This window comes from Puma concolor, chromosome B4 (assembly GCF_028749965.1).
Source record: "Puma concolor isolate L17-30 chromosome B4, mPumCon1.1.hap2, whole genome shotgun sequence".
In the NCBI taxonomy this organism is placed as follows: domain Eukaryota; kingdom Metazoa; phylum Chordata; class Mammalia; order Carnivora; family Felidae; genus Puma; species Puma concolor.
Window position 1 is genome coordinate 62766633 of NC_141673.1, and position 25532 is coordinate 62792164.

The following is a 25532-nucleotide window of genomic DNA, read 5'->3' on the forward strand; positions in this document are numbered from 1 at the left end:
CTGAACCTTGGTTTCTTCAATGATTTAAATCACATAGTAATAATATGTATTACTATTATTACAATACCACTTCATTGGATTGGTCGTGAGGATCAAAGGAGTCCAAGAATAAAAGCCTTTGGTAGCAGAGAGCTGCAAATGTCATTGGCTATTATTCCAACAGGTGACACATAATGCTTATTTAAAAATCTGTTGAGGGGCGCCTGGGTGGCGCAGTCGGTTAAGCGTCCGACTTCAGCCAGGTCACGATCTCGCGGTCCGTGAGTTCGAGCCCGGCGTCAGGCTCTGGGCTGATGGCTCAGACCTGGAGCCTGTTTCCGATTCTGTGTCTCCCTCTCTCTGCCCCTCCCCCGTTCATGCTCTGTCTCTCTCTGTCCCAAAAATAAATAAACGTTGAAAAAAAAAATCTGTTGAATACAGGCGCCTGGCTGGCTCAGTCAGTAGAGCATGCGACTCTTGATCTCAGGGTGGTGAGTTCGAGCCCCACACTGGGCGTGGAACATACTTAAAAAATAAATAATAAAGAAATAAAGATAGGGGCGCCTGGGTGACGCAGTCGGTTGAGCGTCCGACTTCAGCCAAGTCACGATCTCGCGGTCCGGGAGTTCGAGCCCCGCGTCAGGCTCTGGGCTGATGGCTAAGAGCCTGGAGCCTGTTTCCGATTCTGTGTCTCCCTCTCTCTGCCCCTCCCCCGTTCATGCTCTGTCTCTCTCTGTCCCAAAAATAAATAAACGTTGAAAGAAATAAAGATAATAAAATTAAAAAATTAAGGGGCACCTGGGTGGCTCAGTCAGTTAAAGGCTCAACTCTTGATGTGGGCTCAGGTCTCTTGCGAATCGCGAGATCGAGCCCACGTTGGGCTCTGCGCTGACCATGCAGAGCCTGCTTGGGATTCTCTCTCTCTGCCCTTCCCCTGCTCATGCTCTCTCTCACTCAAAAATAAGTAAATAAACTTTTTTTTAAACTTTTTTTTTTTAACGTTTATTTATTTTTGGGACAGAGAGAGACAGAGCATGAACGGGGGAGGGGCAGAGAGAGAGGGAGACACAGAATCGGAAACAGGCTCCAGGCTCTGAGCCATCAGCCCAGAGCCTGACGCGGGGCTCGAACTCACGGACCGCGAGATCGTGACCCGGCTGAAGTCGGACGCTTAACCGACTGCGCCACCCAGGCGCCCTATAAATAAACTTTAAAAAATAGTAAATAATGAATGAAAAATAATAAAAATAAAAACAGATTTTTTAAAACTCTGATGAATAAACAGAGGGAGGAGTACTCAGAGACATATCTTGCTCCCTACCAGAGGAAGGACCAAGGCAACCCAAACACTGTGAGATTAAAGTGGGTCGGTGGATCCGTGGAGTGAAGCAGGAGCTGTGAGACCTGAGTATTAGTGAGAACCCTAAACTACCCTTCCACCCAGTCTGAGGAAAATGGAGCCAAAGAACTAAGAAGACAAAACAAAATGGGGCAGAGGCCCTAAAGAAAAGTCTAAAAGAATCAAACTTTGCCCTGAAATTATCTAAACGTTTTCCTTAATGTTGTGGACTGACTGCGTCCACCCAGAATTCATATGTTGAAGCCCTAAAACACAAGGTGATGGGATTTGGAGATGGGCTTTGGGGAGGTAATGAGGGTTAGATGAGGTCTGAGGGTGGGGCCATCGTGATGAAATTGGTGCCCTTACAAGCAGAGACCAGAGATGTTGCTTTTTCTGTGCCCTCCTTGACAGGACACAAGTGTCCACAAGCCAAGAAGAGCGTCCTCATCAGGACCCCAATCAGCCAGCACCTTGATTTGGGGCTTTCTTCCCAACATCTAGAAATGTGAGAAATAAATTCCTGTCATTTGTGCCACCCAGTCTATGATATTTTGTGATGGCAGCCTGAGCCGACTGTGACACCCACTTCCCACAGAGTCCGCAGTTTGGAAACACTAGTAACAGCCTACAATATCTGATACACCAGCTGCTTCTGTATGTTTGTAAGGCACCCAGCAGAGCTCCTGGCACATGGCGGGCACTCAGTAAATACTAGCCGTTGTGATTTTCTGAGAAAGCATCCTGTTATATTGGAAAAGGTATGGGTATCAGAGTAAGACTGTTCCAAGACACCTTGAGCAAGTTACTCTTAGAGCTTCAGTTTCTTCATCTGTCCAATTTGCTAGCACCTTCCATGGTTGTTTTGATGGTTCAGTGTGTTGAAAGAGCCCTCTCCACACCTTAGGCACTCAGCTCGTGGTAGCTCCTGAAAGCCTTCCAAGAGTCCAAGAGTCTAAGACCAGCTTCCATTCACCATTTATTATGTATCAGGCGCTGGGCTAAATGAAGCAGTACTGGAGTCAGGACTTTTACGAAAGAGAAAAGAGGCTTTAATCTTCCGGAAGATAGGATTCATTTTGCAGCAGCTCCTTCCACAGCCTCTAGAGAGACTGTCAAAGTCATGCCAATCTTCCCCCAGCCCCCGGCAGGAGTTCACTTATATTCTAACACCACCAACAGTCCCAAGACCTCACAACCTCACTCAGAAAGTATTCTTCATGGGGCACCTGGGTAGCTCAGTCGGTTAAGCGTCCAACTTATGCTCAGGTCATGATCTCATGGTTTGTGAGTTCGAGCCCCACATCGGACTCTGTGTTGACAGCTCGGAGCCTGGAACCTGCTTCGGATTCTGTGTCTCCCCCTCTCTCTGCCCCTCCCATGCTCATGCTCTGTCTCTCTGTCTCTCAATAATAAATAAAGGTTAAAAAAAACGTAAAAAAAGAAACTATTCCTCAACTCTTGTCACTTCCACTGGTCTTTACAGTATTAATTTCCTTCTTTAAAAAAAATCATCTGGGGAGCCTGGGTGGCTCAGTCAATTAAGCATCAGACTTTGGCTCAAGTCATGATGGCTCAGGTCATGATCTCAAGTTCTTGAATTGAAGCCCCACGTCAGGTTCTGTGCTGACAGCTCAGAGCCTGGAGCCTGCTTCCGATTCTGTGTCTCCCCCTCTCTCCGCCCCTCCCCCGCCCGCACTCTTTCCCTCGCAAAAATAAATAAACATTTAAAAAATCCTCTGCGACTAACTTCCTATTCCTGATGGGAATCAAATTCAAACCTTTTAACCTGATGTATTGGTTAGGAAAACATTAACTACTATAAAACATAAAGCCCAAAATGTTAGTGTTATAACAAATAGAAATTGATTTATTGGTCAACTGAAGTCCAAACACATGCTCCCGATGAGCAGGGAGTTTGCTGCCAAGTGGTGATTCAGGGAATTAGGTTCCTTCTATCTTCCTTCCATGTGGCCCTACCATCTTTAACATTTGGCCTTCAAAGTCACTGTGCTTAAGGTCATATACATCAAACCACAAAGGAAACAAAATGAAGGATCTCCCTTGGGAGACTTCATGGGCCAAGCCTGGAAATGGAACACATTACTTAAAAGGAAACTGAAAATGTGGTCCAGCTGTGTGTCCAAGAAAAAGAAAGAGATTCTGATAAATACATGTCAGTCTCTGCCTCACCTGGCATTCAAGATTCTCCACACTCTGACTTAAACTTACCTTTCAAACTTGATACCTTTATATAGTTATGACTATTGGTCAGCTTTGCTGCATTAACAACCAAACCCAAACTCTCAGTGGCTCACAGTAACAAAGGTTTATTTCTGACTTATGTTCATGCAAGCTGTGGGCAGGCTACAGCTCTGCTCCATGGGGCTTCTCATTTCAGGACCCAGGCAAAAGGAATAATTCTCACGTGGAATATACCCATGCTAGTGGCAGAGAAGAAAGTGGAAACTCACATGCACAAACACGGCATCGGTTATCTCTGTTCACATCCCATTGCCAAAATATGAAACATGATCAAGTCCAAAGTCGATGAAATGAGACATGTATACTCTTCTACAAGAGGTACTTCAAGTCCCATAGCAATGGGCAAGGAAGGAGAAAGTAAATATTTTCAAACAATAAGTCAATCTATTATAACTGCCATCTTCCAGCTAGGGTACATGATAGACATTACTAGTCAATCCTAGCACTCTTTCCTCAGAATCCCTCTCAACACACTTCAGACAGTCATTGCCAATAATCTGAGTCTGGAAAAAAAGAAAGCTGAAATTTATATGCTGTTCTTATATGACCGCCTGGGCTCCAGTAAACATTACAAATACCCACTTCTGAATCTTTGCTTCAGGCTGGAATAAGCTTAGCCTTCTTAGACCTTGTCCTGCCAGGCTATCCAAATCCAATCCATCCTTCAAATATCTATATTTTATATTCATTCTTTCCACAAAAGAATACCTAGCATAGTATCTCAAACACGTATCTGTTGAGTGAACCTGTTTCACATCCCCTGTGTCTTGCACATAAATGCTCCCTTGATTAATTAATAGCACTGTTCCTTAGAACAATGGGAGTTAGTATCACATGCCAGCAGTTTCTGGGGTGGGAGCCTAGTATACTCCGCTTGTGTTTGAATCCTGATTCCACCACTTACTAGTTAGATTATGTCAGGTAAGTCATTTTAATTGTGCCTCAATCCTTATCATATATAAAATGAGAATAATACTAGGGCTTTCTATATAAGCCTGTTATATTAAATAGAAAAATTCTTGGCAAAAACACATTGTAAGCACCAAAAAAAAAAAAAAGTGGAAAATGTTATTTTTTTAGCTCCACTGAGACTGAGGGTTTTTTTTTTTTCCAAGCCTTTATTCTTGGTGGAAGACAAAAACCAAGAACACTGGAGACCTGGATCACCCCACTCTTAACCCACCCCAGGACCTTGAGCCAGCAGCTATTCCCTAACTCATAAATCCTGACTAATGACATAGACATGTCACCTTAATGTTTGTGAAGCCCAGTGACTTATTGTTAAGTGCTTGGAGATCTTCAGATGAAAGGCACCCAAGGGCAGCCACCAGACACCCTATTCAGCCATAAAAGCAAAATACTACCAAAAAACTTGGAAAAGGCAGAGGCTCCGTAACTTAGTGAGCAGAGTATTAAAGCAGGCACTCTGGAAGAGCAAATCAATCCTTAGACTGTAATCCCTGAACACCGAGACCCGGAGAGAGATCATTTTGAATGCCTCAGACTACCTGGAGACTCCTGGACGGTGCGGGAAAGGGGAGGCAGAAGGATGCCCAAGTCTTTAATTTGACTTAGGTTGTGGGAGGAGTGTTACTCTTTCAAACCTCTCCTAAATAAAAACAGAAGCAATAACATGTATTGTTATATTAATTCATTAAAAGGCTTGGGCAAACCGGCCCCCTCTAAGTGGCTTGTTTGTGAGTTCTGACCAGTCCTGAATTATGTCAGCCTCCCCTTTCAACTTCATCCTTCCTTCACCTCCCCATTATCACCACCTCAGCCAATGGGTCTTCTTCGTAGACCCACAGACCACTCTAGGGAGAGCCGAGTCCGGGTGTGTGAGTATTGACAGGCCCCCTGGCCCTGAAATCCTCAAGTGGGGGGGGGGGGATGAGGGGGGAAATAGCGGTGCACAGTACACAGGTTTTACAGGGGCTGTCCCCGAGGTTAAAGCAAAGAAGAAACTGCCACCACAGCCAGTAGCTCCCTGTCCCTAAATAGTGGGCAGCCCGTGATGTAGCGGCAAGAGCACTTCACTTGGAGTCTTGCAGCCCTGGAATTCTACCATCGCATAGCTTTGATACTTTAGACCGGTTCCTTAAACATTCTGGGCTTTGGTTTCTTCATCCGTAAAGTGTGGATAACCATACTATCTATCCCACAGCCCGTCGTGAAAAGCAAACATGAGGGTGCAACGCAACGCGTCGTACCCTGGGAAGCATAAAACAAGAGACGTTAGAGCCCCAACTCCTCCCCACCCCCTAACCCACAACGCACGTTACAGACCAGCAGTCACCACCAATACAGCCGGGCCCCTCCTAAGGAATCATGGGCCGTGAAGTCCTTTGGTGGCCACACCCTCGTTTGCAGTCATGGAAGTGGGAACTACGCCTCCCAGGATGCCGTGGTGAGGCCGCCGCCGCGACCGCCCTCTGCTCCGCCCTCCTCTTGCACAGCTTCCTGGGATGTGTAGTTCCATATCCAAGCCGGCTCGCCGACAAAAGAGGGCAGAGAAACCACAAACCCCAGAAGTCCTCACGTCCACTTTTCTCCCTCCCCCTCCAGGAGTCGGAGTGCTGTTTTTGTTGTTGGTGGAAGGTGAGGGAACAGCTGATCCGTGTGTGGGGTAAGAAACTTGGCCTAATTTGGGGGCGATCTAATGCGGGGGTCACCCCCAATTTCCAGTCTGTGAAAGGATAATCTAAGGGAACTGTGGAAGGGGGATGCAGGAGCGTTTGGGTTTTAACACTTTCCGTACTGGAAAAGCCACCCCTTCTGTTTTGAGAGTTCTTGGTCTCGAGGGGGCTCTGATCAGGGGTGCGCCCCCTCACTGTTCTCCCCTTCCCCTCAGTTCTTCTCTATAAAGCTTGTTACGCCTAAGGTAGTTGGGAGACACTGAATTATTTACTCATTCTCTCCCACGCAAGACTTGAGCCTCACAAACCTTCCCTTTCTCCTTATCCTCCCGCCCCAATCCAAAGGCCTTTTACTACGCCGAGTCCCGGGAGGGAAGCCTTACAAGTGGCAGAATGTTAAGGAACTCTTAGAGGCCTACAGAGTTGAGGGGTGGGAGTCCCCCCACCCGCGCGAACGCTTGAATCTAGCTACACACATACATTTAGGTGCCCAGAGCTTTGTTTCAAGTCTGGTGAATGTTTCCAGCTGTTAAGGATTTTATTTGTGGGGAGTATTTGGGATTCCACAGGCTTAGATCTGTGGGGGATGATGCATCCCCCATTTTAAAAGCCGGAAGAATTGTATTTGGAGAAAACATGGACGAATTTTAACGAGGGATTTTTCAGCGATGAAATCCCAAAGAAACCTCTTGTCCCCAGTTCAATCCGTATTTTGGAAGGAGAAGTTGCTTCTTTTTGTAGAGCTGGCCCACCTTTCCTTCTCTACTGAATTCCTGTTGTTTTTAAAGTTGCTAGCCCCAGACTTCAGCCTCGCGTGGGTTTGTGATGTTTGGGGGTGTGCCCATGACTATTGGCCATGGCTGATTGGACACCATCCTCTGTGGTTGACACAGGATGAAGATTAGTGGGATGGAGAGGAGCGATGACGAGAGCCATCTCACAGCCCTGGGCTGAGGAGTTGTGTTGATTATTGTTGTTGTTCCTCACTCCATCCCCATGTTTCCTAATTAACTCTCCCCACCCTAACTTGGAACACCCCTCCCTGTCAATCCCATCTTATAGCATGCCTCCAACTACACATCCAGGCACTTGGAATTGAGGCTAAAGGGGGCAGAGAGAAAACACTACAGCTGGGTTAACATAGTCAAACCAGTAGGTTTCTAGTTCTGTTCCTGGCGAGACCTGAAGAAAAGAACGTTAGGTTATTTTTGAATTAATCCTCCCTTCTTTCAACATCATATGTATATTTCCCCTTCTTAGGGCCCCTTACTTCCCACCTTCCAATCTATCCCCTATCCAGGGGTGGGACTTTGCCTGGCTCCAGGCTCCCACATTCCATCTCCCCACACCACCACGTTCCTGCTGAATGTTTCACCCCACCCTTGAAGCAGCCGCCTCCAGAATTCTTGACTTCCTGAAGTTGAGAGGCAAAACCTGTCTTTCCTTATATCCTCCTTTTCCCTTTGTCTCTTGAATGAGAGCAGAAGCTTTTTTTTTTTTTTTTTTTTTTTTTTCAATTCATGAGGGTAGACAACTTGGAGAGGGGAGAGAACTGAGACCTCGGGGGCCTGAGGATCGGGCTGTTGGTCCCCGCCTCCAGCCATATTCCTGCTTTCAAGACTCAGTCATTACTTTCAGAGAGTGTTCAGGTGTCATAAGCTACTCCTGGGTACAGCTGGAGTGGGCAAGGAGACCTGCTCGGAATGAGGGGGCCCCACACGTCAGTTGGATTTTGAATTCAAGAGCCAAAAAGATAAGCGGGATGGGATGGGGAGGTGGAGGCTGAAGAATTTGGAATGTTCAAGTATGTTAAGAGGTGGGAAAGGAGGAACTGAGCGGGTAGAGCCTGGGATACTGAGACGTGGTCAATGGGACTATGAAAGGGGAGCAGAAATGATAGAGATCTTAACTCTAGGAAGAGTCTGTGACTCAGAGAGGGTACGATGTGAGACAGGATGGGGACTGACTCAGAAGGTCAGACCTGTGTCCTGGAGACTAAAAGTGATACCTCTGAAGGGTCCTGTAGCCCTTAGGGGCTAGGAACGAAATATGCCTCCATCTCTGAGTGTAGTGGCAGGAGCTGTGAGTGGGTGGGGATGGAGTTGGGGAGAAGAAGAGATGGATGGGAGAGGTTTTAAGATATTAACCCTTTATTTCATAGGGCAAATACCTTGAGGGCAAGATGGAAGAATCATCACTAAGCCGGGCACCTTCCCGGGGTGGAGTCAACTTTCTGAATGTAGCCCGGACCTACATCCCCAACACCAAGGTGGAATGTCACTATACCCTTCCCCCAGGCGCCGTGCCCAGCGCCAGCGACTGGATTGGCATCTTCAAGGTATCCCTGAAACCCCTTTTGGCTCAGATTTGTGAGCCATGGGTTGGTTGGAATCAGGGGAATGACTTAGTCCTTGGGTTCTCAACCGCATGTTGATAGAGAAGAAGGGCAGAGATGTCACAGGTGACAGAAGCCATCTGTGTAAGCCAAGGCTCATCTCCTCCCCATCTTAGCCCTGCCCTCTCCTGCCACAAAGGATCCCTCCACTTTCCCAGTCTGTCATCATCCTTGTCACTGTAACAGCATCCTCGCCCCCATTCAGTCCCTCAGCCCTTTCTGCCATCCCTGGCTCACAGATCCATCACCATACCCCTCTCCCACCATGGGCCTTCACAGGTGGAGGCTGCCTGTGTTCGGGATTACCACACTTTTGTGTGGTCTTCGGTGCCTGACAGTGCAACTGATGGTTCCCCTGTCCACGCCAGTGTCCAGTTCCAAGGTACGAGGGAACATGGAAGGTCTGGGAGGAAGGAACCTAGGGGATAGAGGTTTGGAGGAAGATAGTGGGCTCAGAAACCAAAGTTAGGCACAGGCAACAAGAAAAAATAAGTACAAATAAATAAAATAAGAACTGTATCCAGTAGGGCTCAGCAGACATAGGATTGTGGGATTATTACAGAATCAGGGACTTAGAGATAGAAGGACCTGTCAAGGGCCAGTAATCCTGCCACCTACCCCCCAAAAAGAGGAAGTCCTCTCAGGGAACTAGGGGTAGGAAGGAGGGAAAGGTAGTGTCATAAATTGAGAAGAAGGTAGTCCTTAGATTCTGAAAGACCTAGGCTCAAATCTCAACTCTAATACAAGCTATTAGACCTTGGACAAATTACTTAATTTCCCTGTCTCTGTTATCTTAACAGGAAAAGGGGATGCATGGCTTATAGGGACAATATGAAGGTTTAAAGTGATACAGGTAAAGGGTTAGCATAGTGCCTGGTTCAGGGTGGCCACTCAGTAAGTGATAACTAACATTATTATTATTATTATTATTACTATTATTATTATTAGGGAAGGTAGGCTTGGGAAAGAGAGGAAGGACAGGCCTAGGCAGAAAGGAGGAAGAAGAGTATCTCAGGGAACAGAAATAGCCCATGGGAGGTAAAGAGGAAAGAAAACAGTATGTGGAACGAGGAACGAGGGACTGGAACCAAAGACAGTGGGTGATAAGACACATCAAGGTGGGGGCGGCTGGGTGGCTCAGTCAATGAGTATCCGACTCTCGATTTCAGATCAGGTCATGATCCCGGGGGTCGTGGGATCAAGCCCCACATAGGATTCTGTGCTGGGCGTGGAGCCTGCTCCCTCTCTCCCCATCTGGTGCTCACTCTCTCTATATATATATAAAATTTTTTTAAAAAGACACATCAAGGAAAAGGAAGACTGCCAGGCACTTGAGGGCCTGGGATCATATTAGGGTCCTGGGTCCATTCCTCTTCCCACAGCCAGCTACCTGCCCAAACCTGGAGCCCAGCTCTACCAGTTCCGGTATGTGAACCGCCAGGGCCGGGTATGTGGGCAGAGCCCCCCTTTCCAGTTCCGAGAGCCAAGGCCCATGGACGAACTGGTGACCCTAGAGGAGGCTGATGGCGGCTCTGACATCCTGCTGGTCGTCCCCAAGGCCACTGTGCTGCAGGTGAGACAGAGCAACAGAGCTGCTCCCAGGCAGTGGAGTGGGAGGGGCAGGGGAGGGGGAGGGCTGCATGGCAAGGGACTGCTTCTCACTTTACCTTCCCCTGGGCTGTGGCCTCAACTGAGCACCTCACCAGGACTTACACAGTCTTGCCATTAAGAAAGTCTTGATCTAACATAGACACAAACATGTAGGGCAGGAAAGCAAGCTACCCACAGGCCCATGTCACTCAAGATTTCATAAGTACTTTTCAAACATTCCTTCTCCCAAGTGCTACATCCTGTCCTAGGCCCTAGAGGATGATCCAAAGGGTAGAGGGAGGCCACTCCAGGGAAGGAATGTTCAGAGGAAGGGGAGTATGAGACCCACTTCCAGGACAGGTGAGCAGTGAGAGCAGGTGGTAGGGCCCCACACCTGCACGGTCCAATACAAAAAGCTCTTGAACAGTTGAAATGTGACTGGTCCAAATTGAGATGTACTGTATGGGGAACATACACAAAGGATTTTGAAGACTTAGTGTTAAAAAAAAAAGTAAAGGATCTCAGTGGTTTTTTATATTGGTCACATGTTGAAATGCTAATACTTTGGATACGCTGAGTTGGATAAAATACCATTAAAATAAATTTCACCTGTTTCTTGTTACTTTTTTGAGTATTTACTAGGAAGTTTAAAAAACTATATATGTGGCTTGTATTTTTCTGTGGGACCAAATAGACCAAATAGAGAAGAGTTAGAGAGTGGGGGCAGATGTTGGCAAGGACTTCCTGAAGGAAGATCAGGGATAGGGAAACTGGGGAGGAAGTACATTCCCCAGACAAGAGGACAGACTTGAGGAAGTGCTCAGAGGGTGAGAATGGGTACCTGATCTGTGATTTAGATAAACTCTTGCCTTCTAGAACCCTCTAAACACACGGGATCAACACAAGAATAGGAAGATGTCTATATCTTACATAAGTCAGAGATGTGCGAGCTCCTACCCTGTGTTCTGGGTTTTTTTTTTTATATTAAGTTTTTATTTTGATTCTAATGTAGTTAACATACAGTGTTTTGGTAGTTTCAGATGTACAATAGAGTGATTCTGCAGTTCCATATATATTAATCAGTACTCATCATAAGTGTATTCTTTAATCTTTATCGCCCATTTCACCCATCCCCTTACCTACCTCCCCTCTGGTAACCATCAGTTTATTCTCTATAGTAGAGAGTCTGTTTCTTGGTTTATATCCCTTTTTTTCCTTTGCTCATTTGTTTTGTTTCTTAAATTCCACATTTAAGTGAAATCATAGGGTATTGGTCTTTCTCTGACTGATTTCACTTAGCATTACCCTCTCTAGCTTCATCCATGTTGTTACAAATGGCAAGATTTCATTCCTTTTCATGGCTGAGTAATATTCCATTGTGTATATATGTACCACATCTTCTTTATTTGTTCTTCAGTCGATGGACCCTTGGGCTGCTTCCATAATTTGGCTATTGTAGATAATGCTGCTATAAACATTGGGGTGCATGTATCCCTTTGAATTAGTGTTTCATATATTAAAAAAAATTTTTTTTGCTGTTTATTTTTGAGAGAGAGAGAGCACGAGGCAGGGAGGGGCAGAGAGAGAGGGAGACGCAGAATCTGAAACATGCTACAGGCTCTGAGCTGTCAGCACAGAGCCCGACACGGGGCCCAAACCCACAGACTGGGAGATCATGACCTGAGCCGAAGTCGGATGCTTAACTGACTGAGCCACCCGAGCGCCCCTAGTGTTTTCATATTTTGGGGTAAATACCCAGTAGTGCGATTACTGGACCGTAGGGTAGTTCTATTTTTAACTTTGTGAGGAATCTCCACACCATTTTCCACAGTGGCTGCACCAGTTTGCATTCCCACCATTGGTGCACAACGACTCCTTTTTCTCCACATCCTCGCCAACACTTGTTGTTCCTTGTGTTTTTGATATTAGCCACTCTGACAGGTGTGAGGTGGTATCTCATTGTGGTTTTGATTTGCATTTCCCTGATGATGAGTGATGTTGAGCACCTTTTCCTGTGTCTGTTGGCCATCTGGATATTTTCCGTGTTCTGTTTTTGCATTTGTTATTCTCATTATAATTACCTTTCAAAAATCTAGGCTAAGAGATCACTTTCCAAATGAGGACAGAGACTCAGAGAAGTTATGTAACTCATTCAAAGTGACATAGCTAGCAGGGCACCTGGGTGGCTCAGTTGGTTGAGTGCCTGACTTTGGCTCAGGTCATGACCTCACAGGTCGTGGGTTTGAGTCCTGCGTCAGGCTCTGTGCTGACAGGTCAGAGCCTGGTATCTGCTTCAGATTCTGTGTCTCCCTCTCTCTGCCCCTCTCCCACTCGCATTCTGTCTCTCTCAAAAATAAGTAAATATTTTTTTTAAAAAACAAGTAACAGAGCTAGCAAAAATTATGTTGGAGATTTAAACCTACCTCTGTCGGGTTCCAGAATAGAGAAGGTAAAATTCAGGGAGCCATTCCTTTTGTCTATGTGGATCGAGAAAGACTTCTTCCAAGAGCGTCGAGAGCTGGTGCGTCTGACTGGTGGTGGGCAGGATTCAGTAACACACAAGCCTCCCCTTACTCAGCTCTTTATAGCTTGTACCGATGTAACCTCCCGGCCCCGAATGCACCTGCAGCGTGATGGGGACGGGACTTTCACGAGCACACCCCCCTCCTCATCCTGCTCCCTGTAGAACCAGCTGGATGAGAGCCAGCAAGAGAGAAATGACCTGATGCAGCTGAAGCTGCAGCTGGAGGGACAGGTGACGGAGCTGAGGAGTCAAGTACAGGAGCTCGAGACGGCTCTGGCAACAGCCAGGCAGGAGCATGCGGAGCTGATGGAGCAGTACAAGGTGGGAGTCGAGCCAGGTGGGGCACGGGGCCTGGCTGCTCACCCAGGGTCCAAAGTCTGAACCCAGCGAAGATGGGAAAGGAAAGATGTTAGTGGGCTTTTAAGATGGTTCCGGTATCAAAAACATAGCTTTAAGGGGTAACAAGTAGGATTAAACTTGACATGACAGGAGACACATCCCCAAATGTAATGACACTCAGTTCTTTGCACACAGGAGTGCTGGGGGACGGGGGGATGTGGCCATATTCGCCAGTAAGGGAATGCTCTCTGGCAGTTTCTTTTTCAAGGAAGGTGACAGGGTAGGAAGGTGAGAACAGGCTAACTCCCGTGTGCTCCTCCCAAGCCCTTGTTCTGTGCTTTGAGAGGTGAGTCTCAACTTCATTCTTCTGGGGGGAACCTTGATTCCAGGGGCTTTCCCGGTCCCACGGGGAGCTCACAGAAGAGAGGGACATCCTGAGCCGGCAACAAGGAGACCATGTGGCACGCATCCTGGAGCTAGAAGATGACATCCAGGCCATCAGTGAGAAAGTGCTGACAAAGGAGGTGGAGCTGGACAGGTGAGGGCGCCCTCTCTACCCCCATCACTTCCCTTCATTTCCTGTCACCCCCAGACTCCGGCCTCCTGTTTCAGACGGGCAAACCTGCACTCTGTCTGGTGTGGTTCTTTCCCCTTTCAGACTCAGGGTATTCCACTTCCCCGGCTTTTCTTTCCTGCCTAGCTCTCTTCCGTCTTTCCTAAGCCTATTCTGTATTCCTCACCTTCAGAAGTAATCATAGTTACTATTTATGCTGCAACAAAGGCCAAGCAGGAGCTAGGAGTGGAGGATTTGGAAGAAAAGAGTGGATAGAACAGTCAAGACAAGATAAGAGAGGATGGATTTCAGATTTTATCACAGCAAAGAAGATGAGACTCCGTTCTCACTGTTAGGAAATGTCTGAACCGGTGATCCAGGAATGTTACGGGATCTCTCCTCTGAAAAAAAAAAGGTATAAGTCATAGAATCTTAGCCCTCAGAGGACTGTCAGGTAATTGAGAGGGTCACTACCTCAGAAGGCAGCCTCTTTCAATATCAGACAGCTGTCACTTTTGTATCTCTTGTATTGAACTAAACACCTCCCTTCTGTAACTTGCCTCCATTAGTGCTGGTTTAGACCTCTGGGGTTGCACAGGATGAATTTCTTTCTTCTACCAGACCACTGTCGTTTTTACCAAATGGCACAAACACTGACCACTTCCCGTGTCTGTCTGTCACATTTTCGCCAGGAGAAACACTCTGGTTCTTTCTTTCATCAAATTGTGTAATTAAGTCTCTTTCATTCGGCACCAGTAGATTTTATGTATATTTTTAAACTCCTTAAAGAGGCATTCTAGCCAAGGTCCAGCGTAAAAAAGTGAGTTACTCCCTGAGACTTCTCCAGTGTAGGATATGTTAGTCTTGCCCTACGGAGATAGTAAATGTCTAGGTTCTAAATCATGGAATAGAAAAGCAGGGATCAGACTGAGCATCTGGAAAAGATTAGGGACTGTCTAGCCCAGGGGTTAGTAAACCTATGGCCCATGTGCCAGATCTAGCCTGGCCACCTGTTTTTGTACAGTCTGTGAGTTTAAATGGTTTTAATGATGAATTAACGGTTAAACGAAAGAAGAAAAATATTTTGTGATATGAAAATTATCTGAAATGCAAATGTCAGTGTTCATAAATAAAGTTTTATTGGAACAGCCGTGCTTATTCATTTACACGTCTGTGGTGCTTTCACACTACAGTGGCAGAATTGAATAGTTACCACAGAATCCTCATGGCCTGCAAAGCCTGAAGTATTTATTATCAGGCCCTTTACAGAAAAAGTCTTCCAACTTCTGATCTAGATCCAAAGTTTATAATTGATCGTGGCTGTCCCTTGTCTAAAAAAAGACTGCATTCTGGTCTCTTGATTGAATGCAAACAACTAGGCAGGCATCAGCAGAACATTCCTTAAAATGACACATAAAGAGAACAAACTGTTTATTTCTGGATTGTGCTCTAGAACCAGGAATCTTGGATACTCAGGGCTTCCAGCGAGATCACCTTGGTCTGGGGATTTGGGCATCCCAGAGACAATAGGAGGTGTGGGCCCAGAGGGGCACCAGAAAAAGTGATAAAGACAAAAGTCCACGTCCTTCGTATCACCTGTGGTGACCAGCCGGGTTATCTGATGTTCCATGTCCCCACGTACAGGGTGAGAGACACCGTGAAGGCCCTGACTCGGGAACAGGAGAAGCTTCTTGGTCAACTGAAAGAAGCGCAGGCCGACAAGGAGCAGAGCGAGGTAGGGGCTCAGAGTCGGTTTGCTTTCTCAATTGTTCTTCCACTGCGTTGAGGCCCTTTTGAGTGCCGGGCACCAAAGCCGATAAAAAATGTAAGGAGGACATTGTACACACGCTCTCCTAGGAAACAAAATGTATACCCAAGTCAGGATTAGTCAAAATGGAATATATTCAGCATCACCAGGGAAGAATAATAAAGTGTTAAGATGCTCCACAGAAGTGGACAAAAGCACGTCTTATTAGGGTCATTAGAAGGGGGCAGGGATGCCTGGCTGGCTCAGTCAGTAGAGCGTGTGACTCTTGATCTCAGGGTGTGAGTTCAAGCCCCACGTTGGGCATAGAGTGTACTGAAAAAAAAAAAAAAAAAAGCAAAAGAGGGGCATAAAGTAGCCTAGTATTTTCCAGCTTTTTTAGCTCTCCTTTCCACCCCACAATAAAGTTTTACATCTTAGGTGGAACCTCATTGAATAGATAAAACCAATAGTTTATTACTATAAATTTATTTTTATAAATTCAAGTATTTATTTTCTTTAATGTTTATTTTTTTTTAATTTTTTTTTTAACGTTTATTTATTTTTGAGACAGAGACAGAGCATGAACAGGGGAGGGTCAGAGAGAGGGAGACACAGAATCTGAAACAGGCTCCAGGCTCTGAGCTGTCAGCACAGAGCCCGATGCGGGGCTCGAACTCACGGACCGTGAGATCATGACCTGAGCCAAAGTCAGATGCCTAACTGACCGAGCCACCCAGGCGCCCCAATGTTTATTTATTTTTGAGAGAGGGAGAGACAGAGCATGAGTGGGGGAGGGGCAGAGAGAGAGGGAGACAGAATCTGAAGCAGGATACTGGCTCTGAGCTGTCAGCACAGAGCCTGATGTGGGGCTCAAACTCACAAGCCGTGAGCTCATGACCTGAGCCAAAGTCAGATGCTCAACCCACTGAGCCACCCATGCACCCCAATTTTAAAAATTCAAATGTACAATGTTAACTTATAAGGTAACAAAAGGGGTAATCAGGTAATTCTGATGGATGCCAAACCTTGAAATCAGAGGTTACAGGTAACTATTCTGTCAGCATCAGCAGCTAATATGTTTCTGTATTGAGTTTTGGTTGTACAATACTAAGAACACCTTGAGTCTCCAAATAAGTAAGTGCAAATGACAGCAATTTTTAAACTGTCCACCATGCCATCTCAGTTTGCTTTTCAAACAAAAAGAAAATCCAATAGGAACTTTATTCTGAGGTTTGTACAGAAAAATTAATTAACCTGAAAAAAAAGTGAATTAACTCAGAAGCACATGTCAATGGATTGATGATCCCCATTGTGTTAATTTGTGAGCTTGTATGTTGTTTTTCTCACATATTTTTTGAATTATTTGGAAGGAGCTCACATCACATATTTGCAGAATCTCTCAGCAGCTTCCTCCAAACCCTAGGCTTCCGTGGAAGGGTATTTGAAAGCCATTTGTTCAGCAGTAAAGAGTAGGTAGGATTTGAGTAGACAGAGATGAGAGGGAGGCCATTCTGGGAACTGAGAAAGACACGTGCAAAGGCTGAGAGTCCAGAACACTCGGGGCACTTGAAAGTGTGGGTGGAGGGTTTGAGATGAGGCCCAGGTCAGACTGGAGAGGATCTGGAGTTAGTCTTTCTTCTGTAAGCAAATGAGAGGCATCCGTGATTTTCAAGGGGGTGACATGTACTTAGGCCGGACTTAACAGAAGATTAATGTGATTTCTTCCTGGGAGATGAACTAGTTATGAGATTATTCAATAATCCAAGTCAGAAATGACCAGATCCTGAGTCAACGTGGTTGCTGTGATAGTAGAAAAGAGAAAATGGCTGTGAACAAGACAGAAGATGGAGAAGCAAAAGGCTTTTCTTGGGGTCACTAAGGAAAGAACAGAGCCAAGCCCAGCACCAAGGGATCCAGCCTGAGTGACTTAGGAAGTAGTTAGTAGCATGGGCAGAAATAAGAGTGGAAAGGAGTGGACTGGGAAGTAGAATATGCTGAGTTTGAGGGCCTCATGGACATCCAGACTGAGTTTTGATCTAAAAGGAAGAGCAGAGGGGCGCCTGACTGGCTCAGTTGGTGGAGCAAGCGATTCTTGATCTTGGGGTTGTGAGTTCAAGCCCCATGTTAGGCGTAGAGGTTACCTAAAAAATCAATAAAACCTTCTTTAAAAAATTAATAATAGGGGCGCCTGGGTGGCTCAGTTGGTTAAGCGGCCGACTTCAGCTCAGGTCATGATCTCGCAGTCCGTGAGTTCGAGCCCCGCATCGGGCTCTGTGCTGACAGCTCAGAGCCTGGAGCCTGTTTCAGATTCTGTGTCTCCCTCTCTCTGACCCTCCCCTGTTCATGCTCTGTCTCTCCCTGTCTCAAAAATAAATAAAAAAAGTTAAAAAAAAAATTTTTTTTTTAATTAATAATAATGAAAGGAAGAGTGGAGAAGCAGAAATGGTACACGGGATACCTAGATTCGTGTAAGACCCCATCAAGGCTGTGATGCCGGTGCCTCATTATGGGAGCTGGAGACTGGATGTTCAGGCCTGAGTCGCTTTGAGCTGAGACCCCAAGAAGGGCTGACGAGAGCTGAATGCTTGAGTTTGTGTTAAATCTGGGAAGCGGAACCTTGATCTCTCTCATCGCAGTGGTTCAGCCCCTGCCAGCCACCCCAAATACATATACCCCTTTCCTTACCTATTTTCCACCTCCCATCAGGCTGAGCTCCAAATGGCACAACAGGAGAACCGCCGCTTAAATCTGGAGCTGCAGGAAGCAAAGGGCCGGCAGGAGGAGCAGAGTGCCCAGGCCCAGCGACTGAAGGACAAGGTGGCCCAGATGAAGGACACCCTAGGCCAGGCCCAGCAGCGCGTGGTGAGTGAAGCCCCTAGGCAGCGAGAAGTAGAGGAAGTACCAAGGGCTAGCTAGGGAAAAGACATGGCTAAAGATTGAACAATATAAATCGTGAGCCTTGTTGCGGTGCGGGGTCACAGGGACCCTAGTTACCTTCCTGGTTCGAGAATGACTCACTGGGAGCCCTAATCTCCATCTCCTTCTTTCTCCTGAGGCTGAGCTGGAGCCCCTAAAGGAGCAGCTTCGAGGAGCCCAGGAGCTCGCAGCCTCAAGCCAGCAGAAAGCCACCCTTCTTGGGGAGGAGTTGGCCAGCACAGCGGGAGCCAGGGACCGCACCATGGCGGAGCTACACCGCAGCCGCCTGGAAGTGGCTGGAGTCAATGGCAGGCTGGCTGAGCTCAGCCTGCACCTGAAGGAGGAAAAAAGCCAATGGAGCAAGGAGCGGGCGGGGCTGCTGCAGAGTATGGAGGTAGAGGGACGGGGGGGAACCTGGCAGGCTCACAGCCACTGCCCCCACCTCCATGGAGTCAGATCCCCTGGGAAGGGAGACAGGGATGAGAAGCTTAGAGGACTCAGGAGTGGGGAGGGGCTCTGAGGGAGGTACAGTTCACTGTCCCAAGTATGACCCATCCGTAAGTAGGGTGTCCCAGTCCTGATCTTCGTAGCACCTTCCTTGGTTACCACCTTGATTCAGAAACGTTTACTGCCCTAGGCACCGGGCCCTGTCGTGATGCCCATTTCTGATCAGCAAGGCACCTTGCTGGCATGTCCCTTCCTTCATTGAGAAGTATCAGGAATGAGGGAGCCAAGAAGGAGAAATTGCTCCCAAAATACTCATTGAAAGAAAGGAAAGGACACAGCGAGGGATGGGGCTGATGCCAGTGGTGACCCTTTTCCTTCACCTTTCCCCTCCCACGTTCCTTTTCGGCCGCATCCCAGGCAGAGAAAGATAAGATCCTGAAGCTAAGTGCAGAGATACTTCGACTGGAAAAGGCAGTTCAGGAGGAGAAGACCCAGAATCAAGTGTTCAAGACTGAACTAGCCCGGGAAAAGGATTCTAGCCTGGTGAGAAGCCCAGCCACCCATGAGTCCTGCTCCTGTCACCTCCTGAGACATCAGTGGCCCTTCTCTCTGTCCTGGGTGTCAGCTCAGAAGTGCTGGGTGCTCACTTATATGTTGAATGGCATCTTACTTGCACACATCCCAGGTCTCATTGGGTTGAAATGTGCAATGTCCCTTTCTCTTCTCATGGCAAATACTCTGGGCCTCATAGCGATGACGTAAGGGAATTCTAGAATGCCCCGGCTGTGACCAGGGCCTCTGTATCCCAGCCAAAGGCAATCACCCAGGCCCCCACTGGAGAGGCAGAGACTGGGACCCAGGCGACTGTCTCCTGTGGTCAAGACAAGGGACTCATCGAAGAAGAGTGTTGGGGCTTCCCCTGTGTGTGTCAGGGCAAGAGAGGGACCGGGGCACAGAGGAGCATGATTCTAGGTTGGTGGTTCCAGGTCACAGAGCCTAGGTTCTTGGCGGTACATTCTAGGCTCCACATTCCCTCAGGTGCAGTTGTCGGAGAGCAAGCGGGAGCTCACAGAGCTGCGGTCAGCCCTGCGCGTGCTCCAGAAGGAGAAGGAACAGTTGCAGGAGGAGAAGCAGGTGAGAACCTAGGACTCGGGCCCCTTGGATGCCAGAGCTGAGGATTCAGGGGGGAACCTCATGTCTTCTTGTCATCTCTTGGCTTAAGAACTGCTAACTCTAAGAGGGCCCGGAGGCTAAAAATGGGAACGTGGCTCCTCTCACTGGTCGACTTGGCAGAACAGGGGAGGACTGTGGGAGCGAGGGAGGGATGTGAGAGGTGAAGGAGGGCTCCTGGGGGCGGGGGTGGGAGTGAGGCTCTCCTTTGAGCTGCCTCCCCACCCCACCCCTCCCCCACCACAGCCCACTTTGGGGAAGGCATCCAGTCCCGAGGAGCTCAGAGTTCCTCTTGGGTCAAGGAAGGCTCTGCAGGCAGCGGGGTTGGCGTCTTCCCAGCCTCCCTCACGTCTTTGCTCCCAACTCCAGGAACTGCTAGAGTACATGAGGAAGCTGGAGGCCCGCCTGGAGAAGGTGGCAGACGAGAAGTGGAACGAGGATGCTGTCACAGAGGACGAGGAGGCGGCTGTGGGCCCGAGTCTGTACACCCCCAGTCTTGTGACACCTCTTCCCCCGCCTGTTTCCCCCGTTGGGGAAAGCTGCATGTGACCCCTCTGGGAGCTGCCTCTGCCCTCTGTGTTTTGCCTTTTTCCTTCCCAGACCCTGGCCCCTGTCTAGCTTAACCATATCCCTCATCCAAAGGGAGATAGCTGAGCCAAGCCTCTAACGATTCATCCTTCTCTGTCCTCTCCCTCACCCACAGGCTGCCCAGCGGCTCTGACAGACTCAGAGGACGAGTCCCCAGAAGACATGAGGGTCCCTCCCTATGGCCTGTGTGAGCGTGGAGACACAGGCTCTTCTCCTGCTGGGCCACGAGAGTCTTCTCCCCTGGTCGTCATCAGCCAGCCGGCTCCCATCGCTCCCCACCTCTCAGGGCCAGCTGAAGAGAGTAGCTCTGACTCGGTGAGCTGTGTGTGGACGGGGGCGGTGGTGGGAGACAGAGCAGGGTTAGGGAGGAAGGGGCAGGTACGGCCACACCCAATGGCCCAGTGTCCGGAAAAGGAAGTGTTAATCTTAGCCGTACAGGGCTCTGCTTTCCCCTTGGGAGAGAGGAGGCAGGCCCAGCCTCTCTTCAGGGCCACCGCCCCAAAATCCAGTCCGACCCAGTAACCCCAGTGCTGCCAGCCCCTGCCCCCCATACTCCTCCTCTTCTTACCCACTAGCCCCCATCAAAACTCCTGTCCTGCCTCACTCTTACTACAGCCCACAGTCTACCGTCTGGGCCTGGACTGCTCTTACCTCCCCCAGCATGCTGCTCCCCTATCTTGGGACGCTACCCCCAAACCCATCCCTATCTCTTTGGTACCCAGGAGGCCGAGGATGAGAAGTCAGTCCTCATGGCAGCTGTTCAGAGTGGAGGTGAGGAGGCCCACCTGCTGCTTCCTGAGCTGGGCAATGCCTTCTATGACGTGGCCAGGTGAGTGCAAAAGGGGGAGAACACGAGGGAGGTGGGAGCATGCCAGTGGAAAGGGCATCCGGGTGAACAGTCCCCGTGCCCTTCCCCCAAGCTCCCTCTTCTTGGCCCCAGCCAAGAAGAGGAGACATAGGAGTGGTTGACACAGAAAACCACCCACCACCCCAAGTCCCAGGTGCCATCAGGTAATTCCTCCCCCCATCTTATCAATGCACACGTGCACTCAGAGGCCCTGCCTTTAACTGGCTTCTGTGTCGTTCTAGCACCATCTTCCGTGGAGCCCAAATTGCCCTGCATCCCCTCTCTCCTGCCCCTCCCCCTTCCCCAACCACCAGGTAGGTACCTAGGCTCCATCTGGGGAGGAAGGGAGGTGACCAGTGCCCCCAGGGATGGGAACAGAGAGAAGACCGGGATCCAGCATCTGACCACCCCTGAGATGTTGTCCTTCTTCCCTGACTTTCCTGGGAGACCCTTTGGGCAATGCAGCTGCAGGGGTGGGGGATTCAGGTATCAGATCGCCCCTTCTGCCTTCCCTTTTCTTTTGCAGGTCAAGAGGGGAAGGCAGGGGGAAGAGAGATTTTATCATCTAGCCCCCAGCTTTGCCTCGATGTGAGATGGGCTCAGGGCAGGGAGGGGGCGATGCTGTCATCCTTCTCGGCTGGAGCAGGAAGATGAAGGACGATGTCAGACTCATTTTCAGCCTCATTAGGCAGCAGACGGAGATGGAGGGAGGAACGCAGGGGTGGGGGATGGGCTGTGCACTACTGCGGCGACCAGCGACCAGCGGGGACTAAAGAAGAGAGGGCCTGGAGAGCTGGGAAACTAAGGCTCCAGTAGTGTGGGGAGAACGATGCTGGGGGTGAGACTAGGAGAGAGAGCTGCCAGGAACAGGGTAATCTGGAAGGCCAGGTGCATGGGTCCCTGTCCCTGAGGTCCACAAGGCAAGAAGGCATCGGAGCACACTGACCCTCTCCTTCCCCTCTGTCTCCTTCAGTGGCTTTGCAGTGGGACCCTTGTCAGAGGCCAGCACCGGGGGCCCTGCCACCCCCCCTTGGAAGGAGTGCCCTATTTGTAAGGAGCGCTTTCCGGCTGAGAGTGATAAGGATGCCCTGGAGGACCACATGGATGGACACTTCTTTTTCAGCACCCAGGACCCCTTTACCTTTGAGTGATCTCACCCCTCCCCAGTACATGCACAGATGCACTCACACACACACACACACACACACACACACACACACACACACACACACACTCATGCACAGACTGGGCATGATATTCTGGGCTCCATGATATTCTGGGCTCCATGATATTCTGTTCCCTAAGAACCGCCCCTGCCTTTGAGCCATTTTCATCCCAAGCTCTCACCGGCATCCTCTCCTGCCTGGTTCTTTTGTCCAAGCAGGGGTCCTTTTTGGAAGCGGTGGCTGACCTTACCCCCTAAAAGCGGTTTTGGAGGAACCAGGATGGAGGAGAACTTCCCCAGGGGCAGGTTGCTTCTGTCACGGACACCAGCCACACACACACACACTCATACACACACACTCACACACACTCTCTGATGCCCCAAAGCCAATTCCCCGGGGCACCCCACCCTCTCTTATTGGGGGTCTTTGTTGGTTTATCTGAGTTTTCTCTGGGGCCTGCATGGAGGCAGCAGCATGGACATCACGGCCTCTTCAGGTCTCTTTCAGTTCTGAGCTTCAGTGGTTCTTTCTGTTCCCGCCCCCCCCCCCCACCATTGCTTTCTGCACCCCCACCCCAGCCTTTTCCACACCATTAGATATGAAATTTGGATGTTTCTTTTGTATTTTTGAGGTTTTCTGTACTCTTACCTCCTGCTCCACCCTGCCACCACCCCCCAGTGTCCTCACATGGAAAGAAATAATGCATTTGTGCCTTCTGTGAGGGATGGGGAGAACACAGGGTCCCAGGTGTCCCCGTTTCTCAGCCCTCCTCCCTCTCCAGGTTCCCCCCCCCCAGCAATAAGAGCTTTCCCTCATTATCCCTCCCCCGATCTGTAGTTTGGACAAATATATTTATATGATATGTATAACGATTCTAATAAAATGTGTTCTTACCATGAGGTGTGACTAGAGCAACGCAGGTCTAGACAGCTGGCTCATAGACCATAGTGGAGGGGAGTTGGGACAGAGGGGACTCCCCCCTGCCTTCTTGGGGAGGGTGCCCAGCAGCGTCTCCTCGCTATGCCTCTTGGTGGGCAGAGGAGGAGGGAGGGATCTTTGTCTCGGGTTGTGGTGGGGCGGCTGGCTTGGAGAAGACTGCGGTGGGCGAGGGAGCAACGTATGGGTCCACGTGAGACAGGACTTCGGGATTTCAGTCCTGGGGTGGGCAGGGTGGAACCCAAGCTTCTGGGCCCAGGTGCATGTCTCAGAAGGCAGGGGAAGTTTCCACTGCACAGACCTTCAACCTCCATAGCAGCCATCACTGTACCGTGGGCCAAAGATGGGCATTACCCGTGTCAGGAGTTCACATCTTTGGGGAGCCACTTAGGTAAAAAAAACGCCCTCAACTCCATCCCTCCGAAGTCTGTTTGATTTTCCTTCCGTCCCTGCCGCCCCCCTCTCTCTGTTGCCATCCTCACGTACCCGTATGCGCACACTGACTCCACAGTCACAAAAACACATTCATCCACTCTAACCAGCTTCACAGGCTAGACACACACACCGAGTCGTAAAGCATTTATTAAGGAGCTGCGTGCTCACCAGGGCTCTCAGCAATGCCCAGCACAAGCCATGCCTACAGCCCGCTTATTCCCCAGCCCAGTAGCTCCCTTATCAGTCACCCTCCTCTGCCTTCAGGGTCCCTGGGTGGGCAACCTGTACCAATCCCTCTCTCCACCCACCTGAACCCCCCACCAACCCACCCCCCTTCCAGCCCCACCTGGATGACATCCTTCCATCCTTCCTTCTTCCCTCCTGTCGCCGTCTCCTAGCAACCCCATCTCATTCCCTGAATCCCTTCCAAGGAAATTAGAGATAATGGATCTCTCCTCTCTCCATCTCAACTCCTCTTTATTGATCCTCCTTTAATGAAAGTTAATTATAACAATGATTTAATTAATAGAATCCCTCTCTTCCTTTATTGCTTCCCGTATTAAGACTATTAATAAATACGAGCTGGGCTGACAGAGGCATCCATCACCCGCCTGGGATTCCCCCCATCCCTCCTTTTTCCCTCCCCCTTGCCCCCTCCCTCGCTTGGCCTATAAACTTGCCGGGGTAGTGGGGGTTAATCAGAGAGGAATTATGAGCCAACATCCCCAGCAGGAGGTGCATTTAATGAAATCACTTGTGATTTATGTCTGGGGGAGGTTGAGGAGGGAAGAATCTGGAACCCAGACATCCTGGCTTCCAGAAGTATGCCCCACCTAGTGCAAAAGGGGAGGATAGGAGACAGAAACAGGGGCCCAGAACCCCTGCTCCCACCCCACAGCCCCTGCCGAGCCACACACACACACACCCACAGGAGCCACATGGGTAGCTGCACGAGGCCATTGACACAGGCTGCCAGACTAAATAATAGCCCTTATGAGGACTGTGGCATAGGTTTTGTTCTTTCCCACCTCCAGGACTTCACAGGGGTCATTCTCATCTCCCATTATCCCCAGCCCAGTTCTGCCCCACCTTCCCAAACCCATGCCGCCATGAAGCCCGCCCCCCCTCCCCCAACAGTTCCTCACCAGACTCCTCTACCTGGATATCTAGAGTTCTTCCCTCTGCCCTTCGTAGGTCTTCTTGTGTGCTATCTGCCCCTTCAGGCTGGGAAGTTTAGAGCCATTTCTCATCCCTACTCATAATTTGCCTACCCCAGGATCCAGTGCATGGCCCCTGACGCGGGGAGCTCAGGGAAGATCATTGACTGCCTGGGCCGGGAGGGAAGACACCTGGGTTCCAACCCGAGCTCAATCTCCTACCCACTCGGTGGTATTTGGCAACTCAGCCTTTCTCGTTGTTTCCCTTCTGGAATGGATGGTCTCTTCTGCCCTGCTTCCCAGCATCTATGCAGACGGTGTTGGATCTGAATGGGCTCAAGGCCCTAGTGTGAGAGGAAGAGACAGACCAAGTAGCAGCAAACAGGCACTGGGGTGTCAGTATCTGGTGGGAGATGACGAATCCAAACATCGCTCCCTGCTTCCAGAACCTCGGTGGCTGCGTGTTGCCTACAGGAACACGAAGTGCAGACCATTAAGTGTGC

General features: G+C 49.2%; 1 protein-coding gene across 4 annotated transcripts; it reads left to right on the forward strand.

Annotated features, from left to right (window-relative positions):
• The first annotated feature begins 6109 nt into the window (after positions 1-6109).
• Positions 6110-23400, forward strand: CALCOCO1 (calcium binding and coiled-coil domain 1). 4 transcript variants are annotated; one of them, XM_086713222.1, is made up of 17 exons: positions 6110-6209; positions 8381-8557; positions 8894-8996; positions 9997-10187; positions 12891-13049; positions 13457-13605; positions 15265-15355; positions 18074-18229; positions 18423-18677; positions 19148-19273; positions 19769-19864; positions 20270-20378; positions 20604-20803; positions 21211-21317; positions 21578-21649; positions 21862-21923; positions 22309-22539. In XM_086713222.1, the coding sequence occupies exons 2-16, from the start codon at positions 8402-8404 to the stop codon at positions 21902-21904; spliced, it is 2013 nt and encodes a 670-aa protein (XP_086569348.1). In that variant the 5' UTR covers positions 6110-6209; positions 8381-8401; the 3' UTR covers positions 21905-21923; positions 22309-22539. The 4 variants fall into 4 exon arrangements, with proteins under 4 accessions (XP_086569348.1, XP_086569346.1, XP_086569349.1 ...); XM_086713220.1 differs by lacking the exon at positions 21862-21923 and having other exon boundaries at positions 22309-23400; XM_086713223.1 differs by lacking the exon at positions 21578-21649.
• Positions 23401-25532: the final 2132 nt, after the last annotated feature.